The sequence below is a fragment of the Eretmochelys imbricata genome, chromosome 16 (genome assembly GCF_965152235.1).
Source record: "Eretmochelys imbricata isolate rEreImb1 chromosome 16, rEreImb1.hap1, whole genome shotgun sequence".
Classification (NCBI taxonomy): domain Eukaryota; kingdom Metazoa; phylum Chordata; order Testudines; family Cheloniidae; genus Eretmochelys; species Eretmochelys imbricata.
Window position 1 is genome coordinate 26671568 of NC_135587.1, and position 27069 is coordinate 26698636.

At 45.9% G+C, this 27069-nt stretch overlaps 1 protein-coding gene across 2 annotated transcripts in view; it reads left to right on the forward strand.

Annotated features, from left to right (window-relative positions):
* The first annotated feature begins 1973 nt into the window (after positions 1 to 1973).
* Positions 1974 to 27069, forward strand: part of LMX1B (LIM homeobox transcription factor 1 beta) — a 122817-nt gene continuing 97721 nt past the window's right edge. For both annotated transcript variants that reach the window (XM_077836015.1, XM_077836016.1), the window contains exons 1-2: positions 1974 to 2112; positions 2767 to 2953. In XM_077836015.1, the coding sequence (XP_077692141.1) occupies positions 1974 to 2112; positions 2767 to 2953 (326 nt within the window). The remainder of the gene's footprint in view (positions 2113 to 2766; positions 2954 to 27069) is intronic.

A 27069-nucleotide genomic window follows, 5' to 3' on the forward strand; every position in this document is an offset into this window, starting at 1 on the left:
AGACCAGAAAACACCCGCTGGCCGCGCCAAGCACGGTTCTCGGGAAGGTGTAAACGCGCCCAAATCGACCCCTGGATTCGCTGCGCCGCAGCCCGCGCGCTGGGCTCCGGAGACTCGAGGCTGGGTAGGGCCACAGGGAATTAGTGCCTCTCCCCCGTCCTAGTGACTCCCCTCCTGCAGACGCGTCCGAGCAGGGAGGGGGCCGGGAGCGTAGCCCTCTGGCACTGCTCAGCCTGCGCGGGCCAGCGGGACCGGCAGCTCCAGCGCTTCCCGGCCCCGAGGTGACTAGCTCCGCCTGCGGCCCGTCGCCAGGCCCTCGGGCCTCCTGCCCCGGCATCTGCGGCTCTCCAGCTGCATTAGCCCGGGACCCATAATCCCTCTGAAGCAGGGAGCGCAGGACCGAGTCCCGCAGCCGGTGCCGGCTGGGCTAGGGCCAGCCACTGCTCTGCCCAAGGCAAGGCCACGGGAGGGCACAGAGCGCTGGTCCCCAGCAGTCCAGGCCAGCGCTCCGCCGGCTGCGGGGGGATGCGCTCAGGTTCTCTCCAGAGGTGGGCCAGGCGGGCGAAGGCCAGGCCGTGCGGGATCTGCTGGCATTTCAGCTGCCAGCCCGGGCCGGGGAAGGCGGCTCCCGAGCACTGGGCGCAGCGGGGCTCAGGGGCTGGAGTCAGCCCAGCCTCCAACTTTGGCGCGGGGGGAGCCCGGCGGGATCTGTGGCTGTGTCTCCTGCCAGGCCCCCAGCCCGGCTCTGCCCGCAGCCAGGGCTCCCCCGCGGGCGGCCGTCCGGGCTGCGCTCCCGCAGGGTCCGCGGGGAGGTGCGGCTCTCTGCCAGCGCCTCTCGGCCGGGCCCGGCGCCAAGGGGCCGCGGCTCCGGTGCCAGGACAGAGCAGGGGCGCCTGTGTCCGGCAAGGAGCAGCCAGCGCCGGGCCGTCGCGGCTCTGCTGGGGGCAGGCCCCGCTGTTAACACCTCCCCAGGCACAGCTGCCCCAGACACACGGGCGGGAGGGGCGGGAGCGTGGGCCCCTGGCCCGGCTGCGGAGGGCATAGGCAGGCCCAGGGTCCCGGACACGCGTGGCGGGGAGAGGCTCCTGCAGCCGGTGCCCCCGGGACAGGCGCGCTCGGGCAGCCCGTGGGGCAAAGCCGAGCACAGTCACAAGCCGCGTGGCGCTGCTACCTACCCCAGGACAGGAGGGAGAGCCCGGGGCGCGCTGCCCGCGCGGGGCCGCTAACTCGAGTGGGTCGCTCCAGGCAGCTCTGGCTTCACTCTGCCCCCCGGGTGTCTGTGGAGCCGCAGGGCCCCTCTCCCGGCCGGTGCGGCGCTCCCGAGAGCGCAGCCCCGGATTGAGGCGGCCCCCGCCCTTGTCACCTGGCCACCCCCGAGCCGCGCGCACCTGGCCGCCCCCGGGGGGCTGCGGGGGCTCGCTCCGGCGACGGCACTATTTGACGTCGAGGAGACGGATCACCGCGGCGCAGCGATACCGGGAGCGCCAATGGAGTTCAAATGTCAGCAAGTTTGAGGAGGGGTGAGGCGGCTCCCCTGGTGGGTGTGTTCCTCCGCCGCAGCCCCAGCTCTAAACGGAGCGGCTCCTCGGGAGGCGGCAGGGCACAGTGACTGGGGAGCGCGCCCGGGGAACCCTGCAGCCCTGCCCTGGACCGACGGCGGCGCCCGCCGGCCCCTGCCCCCGGGAGGGCCCTGCCCCCGCCCCGGCCCCGGCCCCGGCCGGCCCCGGCCCGCCGGCAGGTGACCCCGGGCCGCCCGCGGGCTGTAGCATGACCTGACCCGATGGGCAGCCGCCTCCGCTCCGGCCCCTGCCCCGCGTCTCCGCCAGCGCAGCCCGGAAACGCGCCGCATGTCTCCCCGATAAAAATAAAAGCGACTCCCTCCTCCCCGCTGCAGCGTGCCCCGCAGCCCGGCCCGCCCCGGCGCTGAGCGAGCCCGGCCCCCGCCGCAGCCTGACTGGTGCTCCGGGCCGCCCATGGATGTTGCAACAGGTCCCGAGTCCTTGGAAAGGTGCTTTAGCCGGGGCCAGTCGGACCGCGCCAAGATGCTGGACGGCATTAAAATGGAAGATCACCCCCTGCGCTCGGGCGCCGCGACCTTAGGCGTCTTGCTGGGTGAGTGGCCGCGGGGGTCCGGGCTGTGCCCGAAAGCCCAGCGTCCCGCCCGGGACTGCGCTGCCTGCCGGAGCCGGGCTGGGGCCGTGGCCGTGCGAGAGCACGTTGGAAACAGCGTCTCCCTCCCTCCCTCCCGGGCGGGCGCAGGACTTCGCTCGCTGACTTTGGCGGGATGTGTATTTTTTAAATGACCGGGGAAAAATAGTGCTTAAAAAGCGCACGCCTGCCGCAGAGCCGAGCGGTGCCGTGCCGGGGCTCGGCCGGTCTCAGCCCGGGCCCCCGCCGCCAGCGCTGCCTGCCGTTCGCCAGGCTCGCTCTGCAGGCTGCAGGGACGCTGCTGAATTTTTCTCGCAACGTCCCGAGGAGGTTTTGAGTTGAGAGGCGAGTGGCGAGCAGGAAAGCCCGGGGCGCGGGGCCGCGAGCCGAGGCTGCGCGACGCAAACGAAATCGCGCCGGTTTAAGTTTACTTCGCGATGTTGCTCAATGGGAGCCGGTCCCCGGGTAGGGGGGATCCCGGAGCCGCTGGCCCAGTTACCGCTGCGCCCCGTGTAACGCCGCCGTGTCCCGCCTGGCAGAGCCCGTGCTGGGGCGCAGCTCCAGCAGTTCAGGGGCCACCTCGGCATGCCTCTCACCTCCCTCTTTGCTGTTTCCTAGGGTCAGAGTGTCAGAACCAGGCAGTTTGCGAGGGCTGCCAGCGGCCGATCTCAGACCGTTTTCTGATGAGAGTGAACGAGTCTTCCTGGCACGAAGAGTGTTTGCAGTGTGCCGTGTGTCAACAAGCCCTCACCACCAGCTGCTACTTCCGGGATCGAAAACTGTACTGCAAACAGGACTACCAACAGTAAGGCACCCTTCTCCCTTTGCCCCGCACGCCTGCCCCCCGGGGCGCTCATGCCACCTTCTCGCCGGGCCATACGCGCCTGCCGGGCCTTACACTGGGCAGAGGGGACGGAACATGCTCTCCAGGGCCCAGGGTCCCCGGGAGCCTCTCGCCCAGTTCTGCTGCCTGGTTGGGAAACGCCAAAAAGTTTTCAAACGAAAATCAGAAAAAGCCCCTAATCGGTGCGGTGATCAGAGAGCGCCCAGCCAAGAACCGCGCGCCCGGACCCCCGAAAGATTTGTTACGGGTTCAAAGGGCCAAGCTAGAAATGTTCGCGGGGTGTTTACTAGTCACGGAAAAGAAGTTAAATACTCCGCTGCCCATTTAGCAAAGGGAGTTTGCACCGGGTGGTTGTATAAATGACAAATAATACCTTGGTTGGTATCCGAGTGACAAGGGGGGTATTTCGCTAGCGCCCCCTCTAAATTCGAGCTCAAATCGTTTGGCGTTTGTGCCGGTAATTCGTACAGGTTTTACTGAAATGCACCGTAGGTAAATAATTGTAGGATTTAAAAACAGAAATGCCCTTTCAATTCAGTATAACATTCTCCGCGTGGCAGTTTTAGGTATTTTGAATAATTTAATCTTGGTTCTAAAATCAGTTTGTTCCAAACATTATCTAAAACCCCCCGAAATAAATAACACCGTGGGCAGCTGAAGTGAGGAAGGTAAAACGCTGGCATTGCCCGGGGAGAGTCCGAGGCACGGGGTTTGCTCTGGGTGCAGGAGGGAGCAGTGTAATCTCGGGGAGGCTTTTAACGAACGGGATTTGTAGTTGGATTTTTAACACGGGAATTAAATCCGAATCGTCGGGCTGTTGGGTGAAGTGTTAGCTGGATTTTTAACTGGCCTTTTGTTGCGAGATAACGAAAAACCGTTCCTACGAAACCGTGCGAAGTATCAGCAGCCCCGTGTTGTCATTAGAGAAAAACAAGCACGCTCCGGGGACGGCTGAATAGGCTGGGCCAGCTGCTGCGGGCGGAGGGGACGGGGCTGGCCCGGGCCCGAGGGCAGGGAAGCCGGGGGGAGGAGGCCGAGCGAGCGGGTGGGTGCAGAGAGACTCGAGCATGTTTGCTCACCTGGCTGAGGGGCCGGAAAGCGGCTGATCTCCAGCCCGGCCTCGCTGGCCGGTACCGGGGGGAATCGCCCCGGTGCCCCCGGCCGCCCAGCACGGCCCCGCCGAGGCCCCGCCGCGGCTGTGGGGTCAGACACACACGAACCCGCCGGCCCCGGCTGGAGGGCGGCTTTCCGCGGAGCGCCCACCTGCTGCGCTTCGCGCCCACCGGTCCCCGCTACCCAGGAGTGGCCGGGGCCGGAGGGGGGCCGGGGGCAGCGGCTGGGCCGGGCCCGGCGTTCGCAGCCCCCGGCTCGCTCCGGCTCCCGCCTGCCACGGCGCAGCCTGCGGGCCGGGCTCAGCCGCCGGGCTTCGCCGGCCAAGGAGCCGCCGGGCGGGCTGCAGGGTCACCCCGGGCCCACGGCTCCTGCTGTCCCCCCGGTGGCAGCGCTAGGCCCCGGGCCGGCCCTTCGTGCCGCCGGTGCGGCCTCAGCCCGGGCCGCCGGGCGCTCCAGGCGCGGACAGAGCCCGGGGAAGCCGCCCCGGCCGGTGCCACGCAGCGGGGCCTGCCCCCGGGTGCCCACCTCTGGGCCGGGCCTCGGGTCACTGCCGCTGTCTGGCGCCCTCTCGCCAGCCCGGCCATGCAGCCGCTGCCCCGGGCGTGCGCGCCCTGCCCGCCGCGGGGCCCCGATGTGCAGCCGGGGGCTCCCGGCAGCGCGGCGCTGGGGACAGGGCGCGGGGGCACGCAGCCCCTCGGAGCCGGTCCCTGCGGCCCGGGAGCGGAGCTGGAGGTCGCCCCAGCCGGGGCCGGCGGCTCTGGGGACGCCTCCGATGCTGGGTCAGTAGCTCCCGAGAGACTTGACTTTATTTATACTTTTATTCCCAAAATGTCGGGCTTCGTATGAAAACCGGCCTGCCCCAGCAGCGATGCCCTTCTGCCACGCAGAGTTCCTGCCCCGCTTAGCTGTTTGGCCTCCCCTGCAAAAGCCCACTTCATGCTTGTCACTAAAATTTAGGGTCCTTTTTGTGTCGGGAGGGGGGTGAACATGGGCACTTCAATCACTGGGACATAATATGGCTCTGCTAGAAGTCTGGCAACAAACAAAGAACAACAACTATTGGTTTGCATCAACTTTTGTCAGGCATTCAGCAGGCTTCCAGAAAGGGCCTGAAGTGGCTTAGTGGCAACAATGTGCATTTCATAGCTACAGCATGAAAATCCATCTCCATGGAAACTAGTAGTAAATGCTAACATGACATGCTGAGTATAAATATTGTTAGGGTTATAACTCTTGTATGAATGGCCTAGATAGATGTCCCCCTCTTTAGGAGTTACAATAGAATGTGTAATTTCCTACTGCAGCCTTAACCAATGTGTTATTAAAGAAGCTTCAACAGACCCAGATACTGCGATATGAAAACCAATAGCTGCCTACGCATTCTCCTACTGAACTGCACTGATTTGTTTTGGGGGGTTTGGTTTTAACAAGTATTAATATTTTCACATATTCCCATTTGTAACAGTTACCGAGAATTTAGTTTAATAGAGATGTCAGATCCATGAAACATCTGACTGTATAGATAAACAAGGTACTTCTCAGGATTTTTTTTGTAATTAAGAAATGCTCCTTTGGATACCCACACAAAATTGTTTGAAATGTAAGTGTTAGGAACAGCGTGCAGGAGATGATTCCCTTTGCAGTCTGTGTAAAATAACAGCGTTTTGCAAAAAGGCAATATCTTAGAAAGCAAAACAATGGACTATCCCTTTGTGAAAAAAATTCTTTGTTAGAAGAGAAATAAATCCTCTTTAGAATTTTAGATATTATCAAAGGCTTCTAATTGTATAGGGGGAAATGGGGTGTCCAGGCTGACTAGCAATAAAAAGATATCAACATGTTAGCCTTTGTTGAATCACAGCACCTAGTGTGACATTACATGGTAACCTGCTGTGTGTGCCCCCAAGGACTGACAGCAGAAGTAGTTAATAGTAAAGAGGGGTGGGGGGAAGACATGTAAATGGTAAATCAAAATGATTTTTTCCCTGACATTTTATTAAATTTGAAAGATAAAGCATGTGAAACTAAACTGATAATGTTCCCATTCTTCCTCTGGCAGCTGTGTTTTAGGCTGTTGGAAATCTTCTCTTATTAGTAATTCTTGTTAATTAAAGTGTAAAAATAACTCTACACACCTTCTGGTCATGTGGTGTGTACACAAGTTTTATCAGCAAGAGTGTGGACGGTTGCATTGCCCATATGTGGTGAAGCCATGAGTGAGTTGTGCCGTCATCTCAAATGCATGCCGCTACAAACCTTTACATCCCGCCAGAACTTGCCATGATGTGTATGCACACAGGTTATTAAGAGATGCTTTTTAAAAAAATTACAGCTTGAGGGATATGAAGAATAATATCAGTAAAGTCAGATGTTTGTGTTACCCTAAATCCCATGTACATTCATGGCTCAGAGAAAAAAGAAAGATTTCCAAAATTTTCTTAATCACTAAAAATGACTGAAAATAGCTTTTCTGTATGTAGTAATGTAATTGAAAGACCGGATTTCTCCAGAACTCCCGAGACTATAATCAAGTGCTATGTGTATCTTTGGAAATCACGGGTCTCTTCTTTCCAAAGAAAGCAAGCTTCTGAAGGGTCAGATATCAGACCTTAAACCTTCCACAGGGTCAGGAATTATTATTGCCTGTCCTCTTGTAATTTGGGGGGAAAGGAGGAAACATTTTTTTTCTGGTGGGTTGATTTTCTCTTTTTAAAATAAAAATGGTGTCTGTTTGCAGCTGTACTTGGGTTTGAAATGTTAGAATAAACCCTGAGGGAGATGGATTAGTGGCCAGGGTGCAGAATGAAGTGGTCAAAGGTGCATGATAAATGCAATGTATTACATGAATCTCTCCACTACATCACTGGCTGCATGTCTGTGACTTTGTGTATTTCAGCATCTTTTTTATATGTTTAATTCTATAAATATTTGCACGGGGTGGATAGTACAGACCGATCTTTTGATTTTGACATTAAATACTTATTTTGCAAAAATTTTACATGTCTGTTGGGGCAGGGGTGCATTTGATTGCAAATAGTTTAAGTGAAGACAACACAGTGCTACAGCAGGACACTGATAGCTGGATCTTGCTAGCCTAACTCAAGCAAAACTGTTGAGTTCAATGTGAGCTTTGCCAAAGTAAGGGTGACAGGATAGGGCCCAAAGGTGATACTTTGGACTTGGAAAAACTTAGTTACCTGCTGACCTACAGAAACATAGTGAATACTTATCAATCATAAAAAAACAAAAACAGTGTTTCAGCTTTTGCAGCAGTAAAATCTAGTGCTGGTTATTTGCTTTAATGAAATTACTAATTGTAGTATTTACAGCAATGTTTTCTGCTACAAAAACATTGGTAATTATAAACAGCATAATGTTTTCCTATTTAGGCTCTCCTCCCTTCATTTAATTGTGGCTATATTTTTCTGCTTTGCTGTGATCTAAGTGTTTGGGGTTGCATAAATATTGTCTTATTTCTTGCTGCTTGGTAATGTTCTGTAATTGTACATCCAGTTTTAATCTTTTAAGGTGTAGTGGTTGATTCAGCTTAGTGGCTGTATATATTATTTGTAGAACAATGCTTACTCTGATTGTAGCTTTGAAAATAAAGGTGATGAAGGAATTCGTGTAGACAAGGAATACAGTTGTAAATGAGGTTCAGACATAATAGCAGCCAAACAGCCACATTAGTTAATATTCCATATTTTTCACGAATTGGTTTTGCATTTTGTTTAGGGAAAGAAAGGGAAATATTTAGATTTTTATCAAAAGTACCAGGACGTATCAGGCATTGTATTAGCATTCTGAGTCTGTCCTGGAAAAGAAACACTGCCACTGATTTCTGGCGTGTGTTGATGCTGTTCTAGATCTCCGGGCCTTTCTTTGTCAGTGATTATGCTGATTTTTTATGTGAAATCAACAAGGGTCAGTGCATGATTACGAGGCAAGAGAAGTGCAATGGGCTATCATTGCTCCACTCGATTCTAGCCTTTCTGGAGTCTGAAAATTCTCTCTGGTGAGTGAGATAGTTAAACTGGTATTTTCCAGTTAAAATAATTTGTAAATTGAAAGCAAAACAAAACAGAACTTCTTGGTAGCAAATGTTTCCCATTTTTGTGAATGTTGCTTTATTTTCCAATAAGAAAACATGTATACCCTGAGAGAAGTTTGTGATATTTAGACAAAATTCAGGGCACAAGAGGTGACTTGGGCTCTCGGATTCAGCTACATGTAGAAGGGACCCTAACCATTTACTAACAGAAAGATTCTGTTTGTTCTTCAGTTTCACAGTCTTTTAATCGGTGCACTCATCAGTACAAATTTTCAGAATCTGAACAAGCTAAACTTGGGCAGAGCAATGCCATCCCAATCTGTTTCATTTACCTCTTCTGATAGATTGGCAGTACTCCTTGTTAGGTTGTTGTTAAGAAACAGCATAAATCCTGATCAAAGCTCAGAGATCAGGAGCAGCATATACATATGTCCAGAATATCAGATAATGATCAATTTATGGCATCCATTAAAATGCTAAAGAAGTGTTTTAAATGCTCTGGTACGTTTGCTGAAAATCTAAACATTCCCATATATCAGATCAATCAGCCACATTAAAAATGTTTTGCAAAACTAGTTTTTAATAATACCTCCAAACAAGTCTGTTCCTAAAGCTGCATGAAACAAAGGCACTAGGCTTCAGGAGCTTTTAGGAAATGTTACTGTTATTTCTCCCAGTGACGTCACCTGAATAGCCAGAGACCAGGCAGAAAAACCTCAACTCGCTGCTGTGTCAGCAGGAATTCATCCCTATGTGACATGTATAAAAGGTTACAGAGAAGATAATTCCACAGGCTCTGAGAAAGCATGGTACCTGCAGAGCCAACAAGGAGACTAAGTTTTGGTTAAGAGGATATTTTTAGTAAATGTTAGCACAGAAATGGATTTCAACAGGGTTTGTTAATCTGAGGGGACATTTCTGTTTTTTAAAATATTAATTGAAACTTTTGTGGAGTTTTAAATTATTATTATTATAATTATTATAATAATAATAATAACATAATTATACTCACCTATGGCAGAAAATATTAAGGAAGACCTTTATTGAATGTGGGTTATGTACAATTATATGAATTAGGAGTAATTGATAATTTCAAAGGTTTAACTGTTAATTATATACAGAAGGGTAACCAATACATAGAACATCCATTGTGAAAATATTCTTCTTTGAAATATATTGTTGATATGGATAGCTCATACTCTGTTAAGAGAGCAGGTAATTTTGTGGGGGGGCAAAATTTGAAACAGGTCAAAAATATACATGACATTATTTCAACAATAAATAACATACCATGGTCATGGTAAAATATATGAATCCTATTGTATTTTCTCAGATTAAGTATGTTATTGGTTTATTTCCATTCCAACTGTGTAACCTGTCCATATTCATCTCCACATCGATCAGCATATAAAGATTTATGAAGCTTAAAATGTTTGTTGCCACGAGGACTTGAAATATAGAGGGATAGTTAGTAATAATTAAATACTCTAAAGATAGGAAGGGTGAAATGTTCAGGAGAAAAAGATATTTTTAACATACTACAGTTTGATTCAAATTTAAGTGAAGAGTAATTTTCTTTACAAGACATGGTTTTATGAATATTTGTCTAGGAAGTATTTGCTTTTCATTACGTACCATACCTCATGTCATAATACAGTGAAGCAAAACATTACTGTACTTAATAATTGCCCTAATATTTGAATGAAGTATACAGTATGTTCATTCTGAGCTTAAGTATGCATTCCTGGTGCACTTACCATACATGCAATGGGAATTTTGAGTATACAAGGAATGAGGATTGGGCCCTGAGTAGGTGTAATGAAATATAAACATAATCTCTCTTTCTGTGTAATGTGTATAAATGTGCGTATACCTGCCCTACACACACAGATATACACTTCTGCTGATTTGCCAAAGAAAGTAATTTGGGGAGCTTGTAAAATTATTCTTTAGCATTATCATGCTAAAGGGCAGGCAAGTCGATTTTGTGCCTCAAAATCTTCTGCTGTTCAGTTTTCATGACAGTTTTGCAGGGCTTGTAAATGTCTGTATAGCTATCAATAATGTTTCATAATTTTATTAGAGAGTGATTTTGTGCTCTTTGGCCTGAATTAGATCGTTGTGTAGAGGAAGTAAAGTCACAAGTGGGCTGTCGATTTTAACCCCTAATGAATGACAATAAAAAGCGTATAACGTTGGCTTCCACTATATATAGTTATACCAAACCAAAAGGGGTGTCTGCAAAATAAGGTGTTTCGTATACTTACATTTTCCTCCTCTGATTTGTGTGATATATCATGCTATTTATTAAGTAGTATGAAATAAAAACCAGTGAGCAATGAATTATGCAGTAATTTCTAGTAAAGAAAAACAAACCACGTATTTCTCTTGGATGGTGAGGTATAAAGGTTTTCTTGGCATGTTTTTGAGATGACTGCTATACTCTCAAAGCAAAGTTTGACTCCTAAAGAAATGACAGTCTCTTGTTCACTCCAAAATATAAAAAGAAGCACACGTTTATTCTGACACAAAGGAAAAGGTTAGTTATGCATAGTGTGAAACCTGACAGCTGAGTTAGCTAGAGGCCAAATTCTGAAGTCAGTGAAGTTGTTCTGGATTTATACTGGTGTAACAGAAAGCAGAAACTACCCTATCTCTGTAGCTGACTTGAAATATAATAAGTAGGCAGCTAACTATGATAAAATCTATTTGTAGGACAGGAGCCTGAAACTCTACAATGCTGGTATCAGATGCCTAAACCTATTAATTAAAATGCATTTTAAAAAAAAGGATAGTATGGGAATCTCATGGAAGCCAGAAGTGGTCTCTGAATTAAGACATTTTTTTAAAATGTATCAGTGAACCATGTAGAAGTTGGCTCCCAACAGCAGGAGTTTCGGCAGCATTGGTAACATTTGGGAAATTAACTCCGGTTTTTCTTTGTGAGAAATTGGGTAAAAATATATTGATCGTTGCAAGTTAAATGTAAGGTAAATGCTGAAAGTGGCCAGGCTAGGTCTCTGAGCCGAGGAAGCAGAACATAGGAGATAAGAAGGCAAATCATTTTAGGTCAGAACTAGCTGACTTTTGGTTTTAAATAAAAATCTCTGTAGTGTTTATATTCTTTGTACTAATAGGCAAAATCCTGCTTGCCCTGTTCAGGCACATTATCCCATAGTTTCTGGATGCTTCTTTAAATTCAGAATCAGTTTGAGGCGGATATTTGATTGTCTGTTTTGTTTAAAGCTAGTAACCCTGCTTTTGTTTTTGAGTTCCTGGAATTATTCTGGCTAGACTGATATTTCCTAAATGCAATGTAGGGTCTGGTTTTGTGGTGTTTTTGGTTTGTTTGTTTTTGTTTTTGGTATGTCTGAAATTGCTTAGAGCATTGCACCTTGCCCAATCGGTACAACTAATGCAGTCAAGGAGATTTGGCCCAGGCATTGGCATGAGGAGGTCTTATGATGAGTAAAGATCACTTACGATTGTAAAAATGATGGTGGCGGGGGAAGGAGGATGTTTGCTCTCTGGAAGAAATGAACAAGCTGTTTTCAAAACAGATTTGCAAAATAAGCACTACTTGCTACTGAATATATTTATATTTTGAAAAATTATTTTCTCTTTATACAAACAGATGCAAAGAAAATATACATTTGCCATTGCTTTTTACCTGACATTTACTGTACTTGCAAAATACTTGTAATTAGAAGGTATTATTTATAGCAAGTTATGCAGTTGAATACACAGTGTGTAGAAGTAACCCATCTTATAATAAAATGTAGTTCATATAGTATGATACTTGCAATGTCTTTTCAAGAGATAAAAGATTATTTCCCAAAGAGCTAAGGATGTATTGGAGCAGCCTTCCAAAATTGTAATGGAAATTTACCAACCTCAGTTCAAAACCTACTCATGATGACTGACAAAATTTAGAGTATTTTACTTACCCATCAAAAATAGCTACTTGCCGTGGGCAAGTGAGTGAGTAGACATTTGCAAGGTTTTATTACAGAAAATTGTTGATATAATTATTCCTAGATTGTTACTTTGTTACTGTGATTCATTCTTGAACTTGTACAGTGATCTGAGTACAGAACTTGCTGATGGTTTAAAAAAATAATTTTAGAAAGTAGCAAAACTGAATACCTTAGTTCTTAGAGACTTTATAATGCTGTAGACTCTGGCATTTCTATCAGAAGCTAACATGTTTATGAAGAATATATTCTCATCATCAAGGTTATTTACTTTGCTTCTGAAATACACCCTTTCCCCCGCACCTAGACAATATCTTTTCCTACAGATTTTGAGACGAAATTGCATGCATGGAACTCCCATAGACTTCAATAGGAGCCATTCGTGTGTATCAAAGGGCAGAATCTGGCTCTTGATTTTACTTTAATCAATGTATTATTTATAATGTACTAGAGCACACATGTACTCTCTGTTAGAGCTAATGGAATTTATATGCATATGCTGAGGACCAAATCCGGCTCGTAAATTACTTCAGTTAGGAAGTTTGCTTGAGTAAAGCAAATCACATGTCCTTTAGTATAATCAGGAGAGTCACTTCGTTTGGATAAGAAAAATCTTTATAGAATTGATTCTCTTGATAATGTCTTTGCAATTGTCACATTTGTGGTTGGGATAGTAAACATGCAAATTTGAGTCTGCAGCAGGAAACGATACTATTCTTTTAAAGCTTTTCCTACCAGATCTAGAAATTGCTAATTATTTTCTCAGATTGACAGAAACAAAACTTTCCTTGTGTTTCTATTTACTTGCGGCTTGAATACAAATGCTCTCTCTGCTATTTCTGAAGATCAGTGACAAAATATGATTCTTGTGAGTCATATATGGCTGTGAATTGCAACCAGTAATAAGGAAGCTGGGACCTGGAATAGCATGTCATTGAAGTAACAAAAGTGTGTCAATGAGAAACATTTGTTCTTTCAGGGCTTGATCCTTCGAGGTACTGAGCACCCTCAACTCTTACTGAAGTCCATGGGAGCTGAGGGCACGGAGCCCTTTGCTGGACGGAGCCCTAAGGCTGCAGCATTGTTCCTGCCAAATTCATTACTGAGAGAAAGATTATAGTTCTCATTAACGTCCACCCCACAACACGGTTGTTTTCAACCTGGGGGACCCTATCTTTGGACATAATGGCTTGCCTACGGCTAACATTTTATACCACTTGGTACTTTCTATTCCTGCAGCTCCCCATGGGAGCATAATTTAGCAGATTTTCTGATTCAAACTTTTCCTCAGAGTGTCACCATTTCAATCCATTTTATAGGAGTTTTTCTGTTTGCTGGAGTTTTGTTTTGGTGTTCTGTATATATGATAAGTAATGCAGCCTACGCCACACAAAGAAACAGGTTTCCTAGCAAATCAAAATAAAGTACTGTAGGAAATTAGTGAGTAGCCCCCCCCCCAAAAAAAAAAAAAAAAAAAAGAGAGAGAGAGAGCGACATGAATACAGAATAGTGAAACTATTCTGACTCCCACTTTGGGGCAACTCCCAAACTTTGTTACAATGAAGTACAGCCATTTCTGATACATACCAGTGACCGGAGCGTCATTCACAAATTCTCAAGCTCTTCTGCATACATTTAAATGTAGTAAGTGATCTGTGGTAATCAGTCATTGATTCAGCAGCCATACCACATTTTGATTGTATGCCCTCAAATCCATGCTGGATCTAGATGGATTCGTGGCCAACAGGCACAGGGTTTTTAATTTCTATTGCTAATGTGTTCATTTGGGGGTATAACCATCATCTGCTGATTTTTCAGAAATTCTCAGAAGTAATTTTTCTGTTGGCATCATGAGTATTGCATTTGCATCTCTGCGTGTGAGAAAACATTTGCTTTTCAGAGATGGTAATAATCATGCAGTGAGCTTTGCAGACAGTATAGTCTGTCTGTGCTGGTTTGCACGTACAGATGGGCTTGCAATCAAACATCTATTTGCAATCATTTTAGAGAGCAGTCTTCAGGTTGTTGGTGTGCGTTCTGAGCTGTGTTCCCCCTGAGGTTAGTGTCACATCCCGTGTATGGTAATCATCAGCATATGAAAACACTCACTGTTTAGAGCCATTTGTGCTACCAGTTCATTGGGCCAAGTTGGGGTCTGACTGAGCCTGTAAATCCTTACTCACATGACTCCTGTGAGTAGTACCACTGAAGCCAGTTTCTCTGGTGTGCAGTGGCTTGCAGCATCATGTAAGGTCTGTTTACTTACAGGATATACATGCCTAGAGAGAAGTGAGTGGGGCTGCTAGGGGCATAAAGGATTGGGTTCTTTGTAAGGTAAAACACCTAATACTAATTACAGCTTTAACCTTGTGAGCCGTGCTCTACCCTCGCTGTTGGCACAGAGCTTCCTCAGAAGACCAGAGAAGTTCCACATGTGGAGTGTGACTCTGCGGGCCTGCTCCTGCTCGTGTTGAAGACAAGGGACTTCAATAGGGAAAACAGGTTCAGGACCCATATAGGTATGCGAATACTAGCAAGTTAGGCTGTAAAGCTTCTTTTTTCATTAATATTGTTTGTTTCTCATTTGTCTGCCTATAGTTTGCTTCCAAACAGTGTTACCTGCTGTGTGCCCAGGTTCGTGGCTAAAGAACAGGGATGGGAATCGGGAAACATGGATCTGTTCCCAGCTCTGCCACTGACTGTGTGGCCCTGAGCAAGTCACTTCATCTCGGTGTGCCTAGTTCTGTGGAGGTACAGTGGGAATGCTGATCATTGGGACCCATCTCACAGTGGAGTTCACTGAGGCTTGGTTTGTTAATGTTTCTAAAACATTACAGTCAGGGGAAGTGCCAGAGATTCCAGGAAATCCACTAGGGACTTTGCTGTCAATTCTACAGGGAAGGTGCTTAGATTCTGCTGTGCTGGGTGGCCGTATGAAGCCCTGACAGCTAGGGGGATGGAACGAACAATATGTATGGGCTGATATTGGAGGTGCACATCTAAAGGAAAGAAAGGTTGGGCCTAATTCTCCTCACGCTGCTGTACAATTCCAGTGATTGCAATGGAATTTCAGTGGTGTAAATTGCTCTGAGAGGAGAAGCAGGTTCTTAGTAACCTTGAGTTCGTCTAAGCATTATGGGCTTGATTTTTCACCGTGCCCAGGCTGACAGGGTCCAGTTAGGCTGATGGGGATTCTCAGCCTTCTGGCCCTGGTGTACATTAAAGCTGCATGGAGGCAACTTTAACTTACGCCACTGATATAGTGTCCCTCAGGAGCTTTACGCCAGGGAGAACTGGGTATAACAGACCCTCACTCCTACACGCCCTTTCCCTCCTTGAGGCCAGAAGAAGGGTTCAGGCCCGGGGGTAGCAGAGGCACCTTGGCCAGCTTTACACAGTAGGACCCTGGCTGCTGCAACTTCACCTGCAGTGAGAACTCCGTGGACTGGAGACTTCAGCCCTACAACTCCACATCACCGTTTAGATCAAGCCTATTGCTGAGTAGATGGCAAATAGAGACCACATGTGGGTGGCGTGAGCGCTCTGTGCAGTGTTCCAATCCGAATCCAGTGCTGCGTTATCGGTAAAGCCAAGCTCCTGTCTGTTTGGATCTCTGGGACGAGGCATAAACAGTTGCCCTGGACTTTATTTTCATAGAGTATGTTTCTCCCTGAGGTCTAGGAAGGAACTGCCTCTGTATTCCTCGGTATCGCTTTGCCCCAAGGGGCTGGTTCTTTCTTATTCTTCTAAAGATTCACTTTCTTCTAATTCAAAAACTCGGTGGCATTGTAATGTCTGGAGACATTCTTGCTTTTATTTATACACATATATAAGAAATGACTTAGCTGATGATTTCATTTATCACCATTTGCCTGGGCTGTAAGGGAAGTGCCCACACAATTTTCCTTTGAAAATTACAAATGTGTGACAGTAACAGTGTTATGGCCACATGCTATCCAGCCATGAGTGTTTATTTTGCATTTATACGACCACGGGTATTTGCACCAGTTTTGACAATGTCCTACATCTGTATCTGTTGGTGAGCATCTGGTCTGTGCAGCAGTGCCATGGTGTTGGACACGGAGGCTGGGGTGAGCTGATCATTTAGTACCAGTTATGAAATGTTGCAAAGTTAGAAATAAAATTAAACTTTTTTCTGAGAGAAAATTAGCTAGAGAGAGGTGCACAGACAGAGAACTTGAACTGCTCTGCTGATAGCATTACTTACTCCTCGTGTAGACCATTTACGTTAATCTGCAAGCCCCTGTGTTTGTGGCAGGTCACAATTAGTGTTGTCAGCTCATAGTACCAAGGGTTTATGCATGGTATGTGATACATTTAGAGATAAATGTAATTATTTCATTGGTAATAATAGGAAACTCCCCTTAAGGAATGACTTAAAGAACTGTTAAGGACGGTGAGTCTCTAATCATTATGCCATGACTGACTCCTGGCTGCAGACCCACACCCTACTGTGCCATGCAAGAGCTAGAAGAGGGTTATAGTTTTTGGGGGCAGGGGGTCAGGAGCACAACAGTATGGCTGCACAATTATGACTGAGTCATGCAGTGAGGGTTGATGGTGAGGTGGATTTGGCCACTGGTCAGGGACCTCTTAACCCCTGAGTGGATGTTATGGGATCCTAGGGAAATCCCACAGATCTTGATGCATATTCCTCCCATGTCAAGATGGTCCCATAAGAGTCCATCACCCCTGCCTGGCCAGTCCCCCAGGGTATTTGGGGTGTGTGGAGTAGATTAACATTGGTTTACTTGGGAAAGTCCCCAGAGATTCCAGGGTGATGCCCTGGAGAGCAGACTTTATCCATTTCTGCCTTCTCCCAACTCAGCTATCTCCCCCCAGACTGATCAAGGGTGTCAGCAGGATTAGTGTGTGGTGCCAATCTGTCTCAAGCAGCGACCTGCCCCTGTAGATTGTAACCCAAATGAGCGGCGTTTCTGTTCCGTTCATTCCCTCTGAAAGAAATATCAGGGTGACATAGTGCATAGACATTTAAGATAATACTTCATGTATCTAGTCTGATGACACTAGTATTTAGCTGTTGAACTCACGGAGCTGCTGTTTACCTTACAAGTAGGTTGTAAAACAAGCCCAACATCAGCAAACTCTCTTTATTTCATACCCATCTTAAGAATCCTGGTTGTTGAGGGTAATTGAAGCCTGCTACATTTGTGGCTTTCCTCCCCCCCGCCCCCAAACTTAAAAACTCAGCTCATATTTTGGCATTGGTTTGTCAGAGCGCACAGCGGATACATTCAATGACATGAGCTACAACATGCAATTTGTTGGATGCCACAATTAAACCTCAGGTTTTTTTCACCCAGCCATTTAAAAGCCAATTGCAAGTTGTCACTCAAGCAAGAATACACATAGACAAGGGCAATGCATAGCCCCAATTCCTAACAATGTGATTTTCATCACCCTACCTGTCTTTGGGGAGCCTTCAGCTTCCATCTGGAAGTTCCTTCAACCCTTTACAGCTACGGCTCTTGAAATAACTAGAACAGGGAGAAAACCAAAATGACATTGAGTTTATTGCCATTTCAGAGAGAAAAAAGTGTTTGAAAAAGTTGATTCAGGAAGCCAGGGGAAGTTAAGTGGGAGACATTTGCCATTTCATCAGTCGGTTGGTGATAGCCATTCATGTCATAAATGGCTTGTGTCATTTGATGCCAAAAATAACACAATTTTCCTCCCCAAAGGCCTATAGGGTTTTTTGGCAATAAATGTTTATTTGTTAATAATATACTTTAAACAGCCCTGTCTTGACCTCAAGTCTCCAAAAGAATCCATCTTCTCTCAGAAAAATCCTACAAAGTTTGTGTAATTTTTCTGGGAATGTGTAATTGATGGGGCAGTGAAGGGTAGTGTGTTTGCTTTAACTACTGCAGCTGCGTGGATTAACTGTTTATAAGGGCCTACTGTGCTTTGAATGGCTACTTTCTTAGATTTCAAACCCTGGTTGACAGCACTTCCTAATGGTTTCATGGATTTGCTTAGGTTTGAACAGTCAAAATAAATTTCTGTATTAGGTCTTCCATTGTTCTTTCCTCCTCACTCCTGCCCTGAGATCCTTTAAACCTTGATTTACAGTAATGACATTTCATTGATTAGCATGTGAAGTGTGGAAACTTGAATGGAGGATGGACAATATAATCACTTTAAATAGCTGATTTGGATCTCTCTCCTGCACTCCTTGTCCCAAATCTTACATGGATTTCAGTGGGAATTTTGTGTGTGCAGGGAACAGTCTGTTTTCAAATGGTTTTCAACCTACTTTTTTGATTTACTAATTGAAAGCTCTAATCTAACACAACTACAGATTTGAAAACTTTTTCTGCTGACTTTGTGCCATTAGAGTGTTGCCAAAAAAATCAGAGATTGTGCAAAGATGCACAAGAGAAGAAGAGTACTTTTATAATTAAAGTAACATCATTGGTATTTTTCTCAAGAAGAAATGCAGAAATAATATTTAATTTGAAATGTATTACAGTGCCTTAAAGTTGACTTTGAGTTAGATTTCTTCTGTTGTGGCATTGATGGAATGTTAATGATATGTGAATAGCAATGTAAAGATTTCTGCCCCCTCCAATTTATTGGCTACTGGTGGCTTGGTTAATGTTGCATGATGATTTTCAGCAGTTTTGTTCTAACATCAGCCAGCCTGCTCCTCCCATTTTTGTTAAAAAGCAAAGAATTAAGACTTTTGCTGGAATTTTTTGTTAGTCCTTAAAACAATCAGGGAAAGTACAGTAGAAGATTATACAATGCAAACTGTGACTTTTTGAATAAATGATGTAGGATTTTTTTTATCTGTGAGCATATGTGAATTCAGTTGAAAATTGAACTAACTTCTCAGGCCATTTCTGATTATTATTTTATATTGCAGGAGAAAGTTCACAGTCAATCGTGCATTTTGGTAAAATGAGACTGCTGTATGTATGAAATGAAGAGAATTTTTCTTTCTCTTTAAACATTTCACATGTGAGGGGCTAAATTATCTGGATAATTTGCATACTTGTGCAACTCCCTTAAAACTCATTCTCTTTCAATAACAATAGTTTATTGAGAATATCAGTCTGCATGTAATTAATCAGGACTTTTCTATGATCTCACTTTTTATTTCAGGAACCATACTTTCTAGTTTGGGCCCCGATCCTGCAAACACTTCTGCATGTGCTTAACTTTACTCCTGTGAGAAGGTCCCTTCAATGGGACTGTTTACATGGGTAATGTTACTCGCATGTACAAGTGGCTACAGGATTGAGTGCTAATGCCAGTCTACCTTCTAGAGAAATTTTCTGCAATAATCAGAGCATTTTTAACCTGTATGCTCTTCTCTGCAAGATTAGTTTGAGTGATGAAGGCTTAACTTTTCTATACATCCATTTTAGTTTCCTAGAGACCACTCTTGCGTTTCAGTTTGGGGAAGGGTGAATCAGCCCAGTTAAAATAAGAATGCAAACTTCATCTTGATGTTGAAAATATTCAGATAAGTTTCAAAAATGGTTTAAATCTTCGTGCATTTCTGCACTTTCTGATTCCCATTGAAAGATCGATCTAGAGCAAATAGACCAGCATATTGAGGTCTGCTAATAATATTGGCCTGATCCTGTATAGGGCTGAGGGCCCCCAGTTCCTGTTAACATCACAGAATTTGAGGGTATTCAGCATTTCACAGGGCCCAGCCCTGTATGCTGTTGTCCCTTGTATTGGCCTTGCTAATGTTTAACTATCAGCCAAGAAAGTTAAGCAGACAGCTGCACACAGCATCTCATGGTGTAACACAGGCACGCAGTGTAGACGTGCAGTGCGAATACACACACAGCATCATCCGTGGGAGGGTTTACAACCAGTTCTTACTAAACACATTTACATTTTCTGCACTATATAACTCATGAACCCAGTAGGTGTAGAGACGTGGGGGATGGAGAGGATGGCCACTGGAACTGTGCTCAAATGGACCCTCTGAATGTGGGTTGGCCTCAGGCAGCTGTGGGACCAGACTAACACCAGGGACTTGTGGAGGGAGTGCCCGAGGCAGATCTGGGGTAGTATGGGCAGCACAAGAGAACAGTCCCGTGCGGGGCTGGGAGGTTGTCCAGGAGAAGCAATCCTGGAGCTGGGCCCTTTGTGTGCGTCTGTAGGGACGGGGGTGGAACACACTGCCTGCTCCCACTTTCCCCAGCAGACTCCACACATCTCATCCCTCAGGCTTCCTCCCAGGCCTGGGAGATCTCCCCGCACGGTAAGAGCTGTAATGCTCACACTCTCTCTTTGATAACACAAGAGCTGCGTCTTCACTGTAACCCCCGACCGTGAGCCATTTACTAGGCCCCTGAGACACAGAGGGTCAGATCTTCTTCTGACTCCCACTTGTGAGCCCCCCTCCACACCAGCGGAGTTCCTCCTGATTTGCGCGAGAGGTGAATCATCCCCAGCGGTTGCTGGTGTTTCTGCTGATTCCCAGCAGGGTGTAAGAGTGGCAAATCTGGACCTAAGTATCCACTGCCCTTTTGTGAAGCAGAAAAGTACCTGAAATTATCTGAAAGCAAAGTAGTCAAATGTGAAAGGTTAATATTGGATTGATCCTTTACCAGGAAATTAAAACTCATCCTTCTGTTCGTTGCTTAGATGCTTCCATTTCTCCTTAGCTTGTCTCGTTGTTTAACCCACTAGCGTAACACCCAGCTTCATCCTGGTGCAGGAGTTCCTCTGCTAATCTATTAGATAACACTTCACACCCACAACAGTGACTGTTCCTGCAGGCACGCTGCTGGGCTTTATGCCGCCTTAGAGCTATTTATTGGTGTGGAAAGGGGCCTTTGCTTGGATGATTTATCAGCTAGTTTGTATCTTTGTGCCTGCTGCACTCATGTAATATCCAACAGTAACAAAGTTAAATGGCCAAATGAACAGGAGGAAGAGAAGAAAAGCAAAGGAGCAATTAAATGTAACTTTTCATCATGAAAAGGATTTCGTTGGTTTATCTTCTAATAAGATTATGTCACTAACACAAGTACCTAGAAAACCCTTGATTGACAGGCTCCTGTACTTTTATCAGGCAGTGTGACACTAAACCTCAGGGTCTTTTGTTCGATAGAGTGAGCTAACGGAAACTTGCCATCCTAATCCCCTTATTCATGTCAAGCACAGAAAAGAAGTCCTGCTCAGATGGCACCTTACAACAGAGTCACCTCCACCCCCTAGTAGCTGGATGAACATGGGACATCTTCTGCTCTGTGCAGTATTTATGCCCTGCACTGTTAGAGCAGAGTGTTTTTTGGTGTATACACATCCCACTCCTGATCATTGTATGCTGTAATTTCCACATCCCTTTGTTGTATCTTATTTTGTGTCACTGGAAATAACTTGTATTGACTATCACGTTCAAGCCAGTTGGAGTTCTACGGTTACTGCAGCACATACCCCAGAATGGTGTGGCAGTATCCATGTATTCATTTCTTAAAGTTTTATTTCTTTAGAGAAAACATAGGTTCTTTAGAGAAAACAGAGGCTTCCCTCTGTCCCATGCATGTGAGAACCATGTAGCGAGAGGCTGCATTGTACTGCCTTAAATCCCCCATCCAGAAAAGGATTCCATGAGTGGAAATCAGAGCAAATGATCTTTTCAGCAGCATAGACTCAGAGAGAATTGCAGAATATTACTGGTTTTTTTACAGTAATTATTAATGGATTTATAATTTAAAAGTCTCAGCAGAGTTTATCACGTAGTGCTAAAAGAGCAGATACCTATAGAATTTACTCGGAGTGTCATGGGAGTCAACAATTCATCCCAATAGTTGGTATTATAGTTTCATAGCTCCAGTCTTTTCTCAGTAGAGGGAATTCCTTTGTGCGTATCCCTGTGGTAACCTATTTCAACTAGCGGTTCCCTGTGGTGCTTTATTTACTTGTCCAACTGTTTGGAAGTCTGTTAGTCTAAAGATCAGATGCACTGAAACAAATCTTATTACTTTAACCAGCCCTGCAAATTCTTCTTTCTCCATTTTTATTGACTTCTCTTCAGCTAGAACTAATACACATGCAGCAGGTGGGCGAATATGTCTCTCAAAGTTTAACCTCTCAGCTTTAACGTGAGCAACTATAAATCTTTTTGCTTTTCTTGGAAAATGTGGGAAACCACAGGTATTTGAAAAGTTGCTTCTCGGTAGGTTTGCATAATTTATGCTGGTTGTCCTGGGCTTTTTTAAAAGGAAATCAGGAGAATATTAAAAGAATTCTGCATTTGGGAGGATGTACTTATTTATTTTTCTCTTTTTTTTTTTTTTTTAAGTGATAATCAGAAAAGGAGGAAAGGGAGGGAGCTTTGAGGTTTGGATTTTTTTCTTTGCTTTTTTCAATCCAACATCATCAGTACAGACAGAGGCTGAAATCTAATAAAAAGAATTTGCTAAAAAGCCGATGTAATCAGCACTAACCAACACAACTGCTTTTGGAGGGTGCTTTTATTTTCTGCTCTCTGGTTTTAGACCAACTCCTGTTAATTTTTAGGAAGAAAAATCAGTTGGTCATCAGTATTTAAGAAACTGTTTTTTAGGAATTCCTCTAAAAACTCTCTACCTCTGTGCTTTGTGCTCCCCGGTCTGTGCTCCTACTTGGCATAATAGTAACAATTCCTAGCTCTCCTAGAGCAATTCAGTGTACTATCCACGGCATAGCACTGCCTTCCCACATGATATAAGGCTCTTCAATGCCCACAAGCCCCTAGGCAAACAATCAAATGCTGCAGAAATGGCGAATTGTTGGATTTATAAAACCTTTTTCTCCAATATTTGCTTTTGTTTTATCAGGATTCATTTGTTTTAACTTAAACAGCAGCAGCTGTAGTCAGATCATACAGATAAATGAACATACAAACAATCTGAACACTTTGCTAAATAACACAAGTAAAGGCATCCACTGAATAAAGATGCATCATTTGAATAGCTTGTATTTTTGAAATGTCTTCACCTTGGCCAAATCTCACTTTCTGAATCATCGTGTGCAGGATTATACAAGCATGTAACTCAGGGCAGAATTGGGCCAAGTGGGTAGAAAACAATAACATAAGAAGTACCTGAGTTATCAGTGAGGTTAGTGAGAAAATCTGTACAAATTTCTGATGTAAACTGCAAGGCAAACTTAGTGTAACGAATATTTGAATTGTGACACACAAAATGACATCCAAGCATGATTAGGAAAGTTGTTTGCTACAGAATCTGATGGTTTCTTTGTTATTTACAGATTCCCAAAGTCCCAGGATAATACAAGGTTAGGGCTGTAATCAGTATTCTGCCATGTCAGAGATTTAAAAAAAACAGCAAGAGGCTGTGAATATTTCAGCAAAAATTCACTCTGGACAACAATCAGAGAAACACTGTTCATCCCCTTAATCTGTGGGGTTTAACATTTGAAACTTCTGGGCTCTACACCATTCCTCTTCATGCCTAAAAGGCAGTAACTCATTTTTAAAAAGGACCACAAGCAGGATGTCACATAGTACAAACTAACAGGTCTGTTTTATTAGAAACTAGATGATGCAGTATGTTCTGCATCTATCAAAGGCAACCAAACCTTATACTCAGGGGAATGTCATGAACCTTTACACAGCAGCATGTCAGATACTCTTGACGTGTTCTGCCCCTCTCTGAACAAGAGGGTCAATAAACAAGGGAAACAACAATCCACCTACAGTGAACTTGGTGTGGTGTCTTCTGCTTTCGGAGTACTTGATACTAACTTGTAATTCTTGAAAGGAGAAAAAAAAAACACTTTGGGGATTAAATTTCAGAGCCTCCCAGCCTCTGTCCCAACCCCCCACCAAAAGTTGAAATGATTTGTGTTCAAGGGTCTGTGACCCACGGAGGCATGTAACAGCAGAGAAAGGAAACATTTGGAGTTCAGAGGGACAGTGGGTATAGATGACCAGCGTAAGACAATGCAGATGTTTCAGATCATGAGTTCTCTGGCGATGACAGGAAAATGCCCTCCAACAGACCTGCTGAGTTGGCTCTCATCTTGGTTCGGTGGTTTTGTTTTGGTAATTTCCCCACCCCCTCATTAAATATAGTGATACCAGGTCCCTGGTTTTTAAGTTTTTAGGATTTATCCGGAAGAATCCATCTTATTTGCTGGATTTGAGAAGTACAGTGAGCTTTTAAAATCCTCTTGCCATGTCTCCTGTGAAATACACACAACTGGTGGCTGTAGTGATGTGGACAGGCTGATCCTGTTCCCACTGGAGTCAACAGCAAAACTCCCATTGTGTGTGATACACAGGCCTGATCCTGCCTCATAGTTCGGCCAGGGGCATTGCTGCTAGAAGGTTCTAATCTGTCCCTAACGGGGCACTGCTCCTAGCATGGAAAGGGCTCAGTGGAAAGAAGAGTCTTTCTAAATGGCAGTTCTATCTCAAATTCAGGCAGAAAGTGCTTCTCAAGTTTGAATTTGTCGTCTTCTTCATGACGAAATGGAAACCATGTCAATGAAATATCCAAGGGAGAGAGGGTAACAATTGCTTCTCTGCAGTGAAAGAGCCCAGCTAATGTTTTACAAATACATTAATAACACAATGATATTTGTATTTACTTTATTTTCCTTTATTTAGAACTTATCACAGCCCTCTGTCCAGCTTTGGGGGAGAGGACAGGCAGGTACAATGTGGTGATCTGAAAAGTTCTTTCACTTGGCTGACAAAACTCCAATCAGCATGGTCATAAAGCAGGCCAGGGCTGCAGCATGAGTTGGGAGGAGCTGGTGAGGGAGTGAACTGCAGCTCAACTTTCAGAAAGCCAAATTGTTCAGGGTAAAAGTGTGGCGTTTGGGGGCATGGTCCTGGAGTCGCTTCACATGCAGTGCTTCATTGAAGTCAGTGAGGGTCTGCTTGTGGCCTGGCTCCACGATCCGCCCCAGGAGAAATATGGGTTGCCCTGTAGGCTGCCTATGCTTATTATTTGTGGGCCGCGTTTGGGGGTGGGGACCAAGGCAGAGAAGCACCCTTTTCCTCTTTCAGCTGGCAGCCATGAGAGGGGAGGGTAGAACTGACAGCTGTACCCTCACCTTGCACGGGTAGTGCTCCTGGTGGGAACAGAGGATTCTGTCCTTCTGTCTTTCCCTCCCTAAATTCTCAAGTTTACAAACCTTTATACCTAAGAGAGAACAAAATAAACAAGACTCCTGATTCCCCAGAGACACTGATCAATATTATTCAAAACTCATTGGGCCTTTCCATGCTTTTCTCTGCCCTTATAACAGTCTGTCACATTACAAAGCACATGGTGCATTTGAGATGTAAGCCCTCAGAACATGCCCCCAAATAACTAGGCTGTCCTGCAATAAAAACAAATGCTAACCCACCAAACCCCCAGATCCCTAGTGGTTTGTGGCTGGGTCTTCACACCAAATAGCATGTTTGACTCTTGCAGCCCTGCAACTGCTATATTGGCAATAATCTAGTCCCACCACAACGCTCTGCTTTGCCAATGTTTAATTCACGTTGGGAGCTCTCTCTCTCTCTCTGAAATCTGCCCTGTGATGCGGTGATCAGTATTCATATGAGGGAGGTAGACTCTCACTTGTAGCAACTGAGATGTGTTGAGCAAAACAGTCAGCTAGAACAAAGAGCAGTTTGTTCCACAGCGAATTCTGCCATTTCCGCAGCAGAAATTGCCACGCGTTTCCCAGCACCAGCCAAACCTCCAGGGCCCGGCCCTGCAGGCAAGATGGTGGTTCTTGAGTCACTGGCCACATTGGGGATGGCTCGCAGTGTTCGGCAGCCGCTGTGACGCCCTCCCTGCTGCCATGCAGGGCAGGCGAGTGCTGGCAGGGTGCTAGGCTCATATGGTTCTTATGCTGCCTGAGAGCAAATCCTGCTGTGCCAATCACAGGGTGCGAGGGCCTCCCCCATCACCTGCACCGGCCTGGGCAAGGCCCTGATTTATTTCAGTCAGGGCGGAGAGGTTGTGCTCAGCTCTGGCCGTGACCAGTTTGGAAAAACACTTCCTCTTCCACCTCCCGTCCTTTTACTTTTGTCTATTAGACATTGGGAGAAACTCTGCATTGGTAAAGAGGGTGTATTCCAGCACAAGGAAAGGAGGCCACTGGGAGAAAGGGCGTGAGAGACCGTGCAGCACCCTAAACAGCGGTGCTGTTAAATGCGTAGGACATTTGTGCATGCCACACTAACCCTCACCTGGTCTGGTGCCAAGAGCCCTGCTTTGTGCTCCTCTGTTTGGCAGGTGAGGAAACTGCAAGCAGAACTGTAGTAATCTTGGTGGGATGGGAAAGCTCTGGTTGGGGGACACCTCTCCCCAGTTTGGACCTGGGCTACAGCCGCTGACAAAGGCCCCACAGACAAGTTTTTAAAAGCAGCACATTAGACTGACAGCAAAGCGACACAGGCCGCCGGTGGGATGAGCAGGAAAACAAATCCAGACCCTGAATTTATCTAGGTTAAATCTTAAGACCAGTAATAAAATTCAAGTGCATATTATAGCGTCTCTTTTAGCAATGTGGATGGGAATTGGGTATCGGTTATTCCCTTCTCAAGTGCATGAGCCAGCAAAGCTGCCATCCCCTCTCAGAGCTCCAAGGCTTTCTACCAGGCTCAGAGTTGGTGGAAGAATAGTTTTGTGATGAAGCAGTTACATGGAATCATAGAATATCAGGTTGGAAGGGACCTCACGAGGTCATCTAGTCCAACCCCCTGCTCAAAGTAGGACCAACCCCCAATTTTTGCCCCAGATGCCTAAATGGCCCCCTCAAGGATTGAACTCGCAACCCTGGGTTTAGCAGGCCAATGCGCAAACCACTGAGCTATCCCTCCCCCCAAAGCTGCCTCATTGCATTAGCCACTGTCATCATTCCTGTCAGTTGCGTGAGCTCCTTCTTCAGAGGACTAGCACCTCCGCACTCTC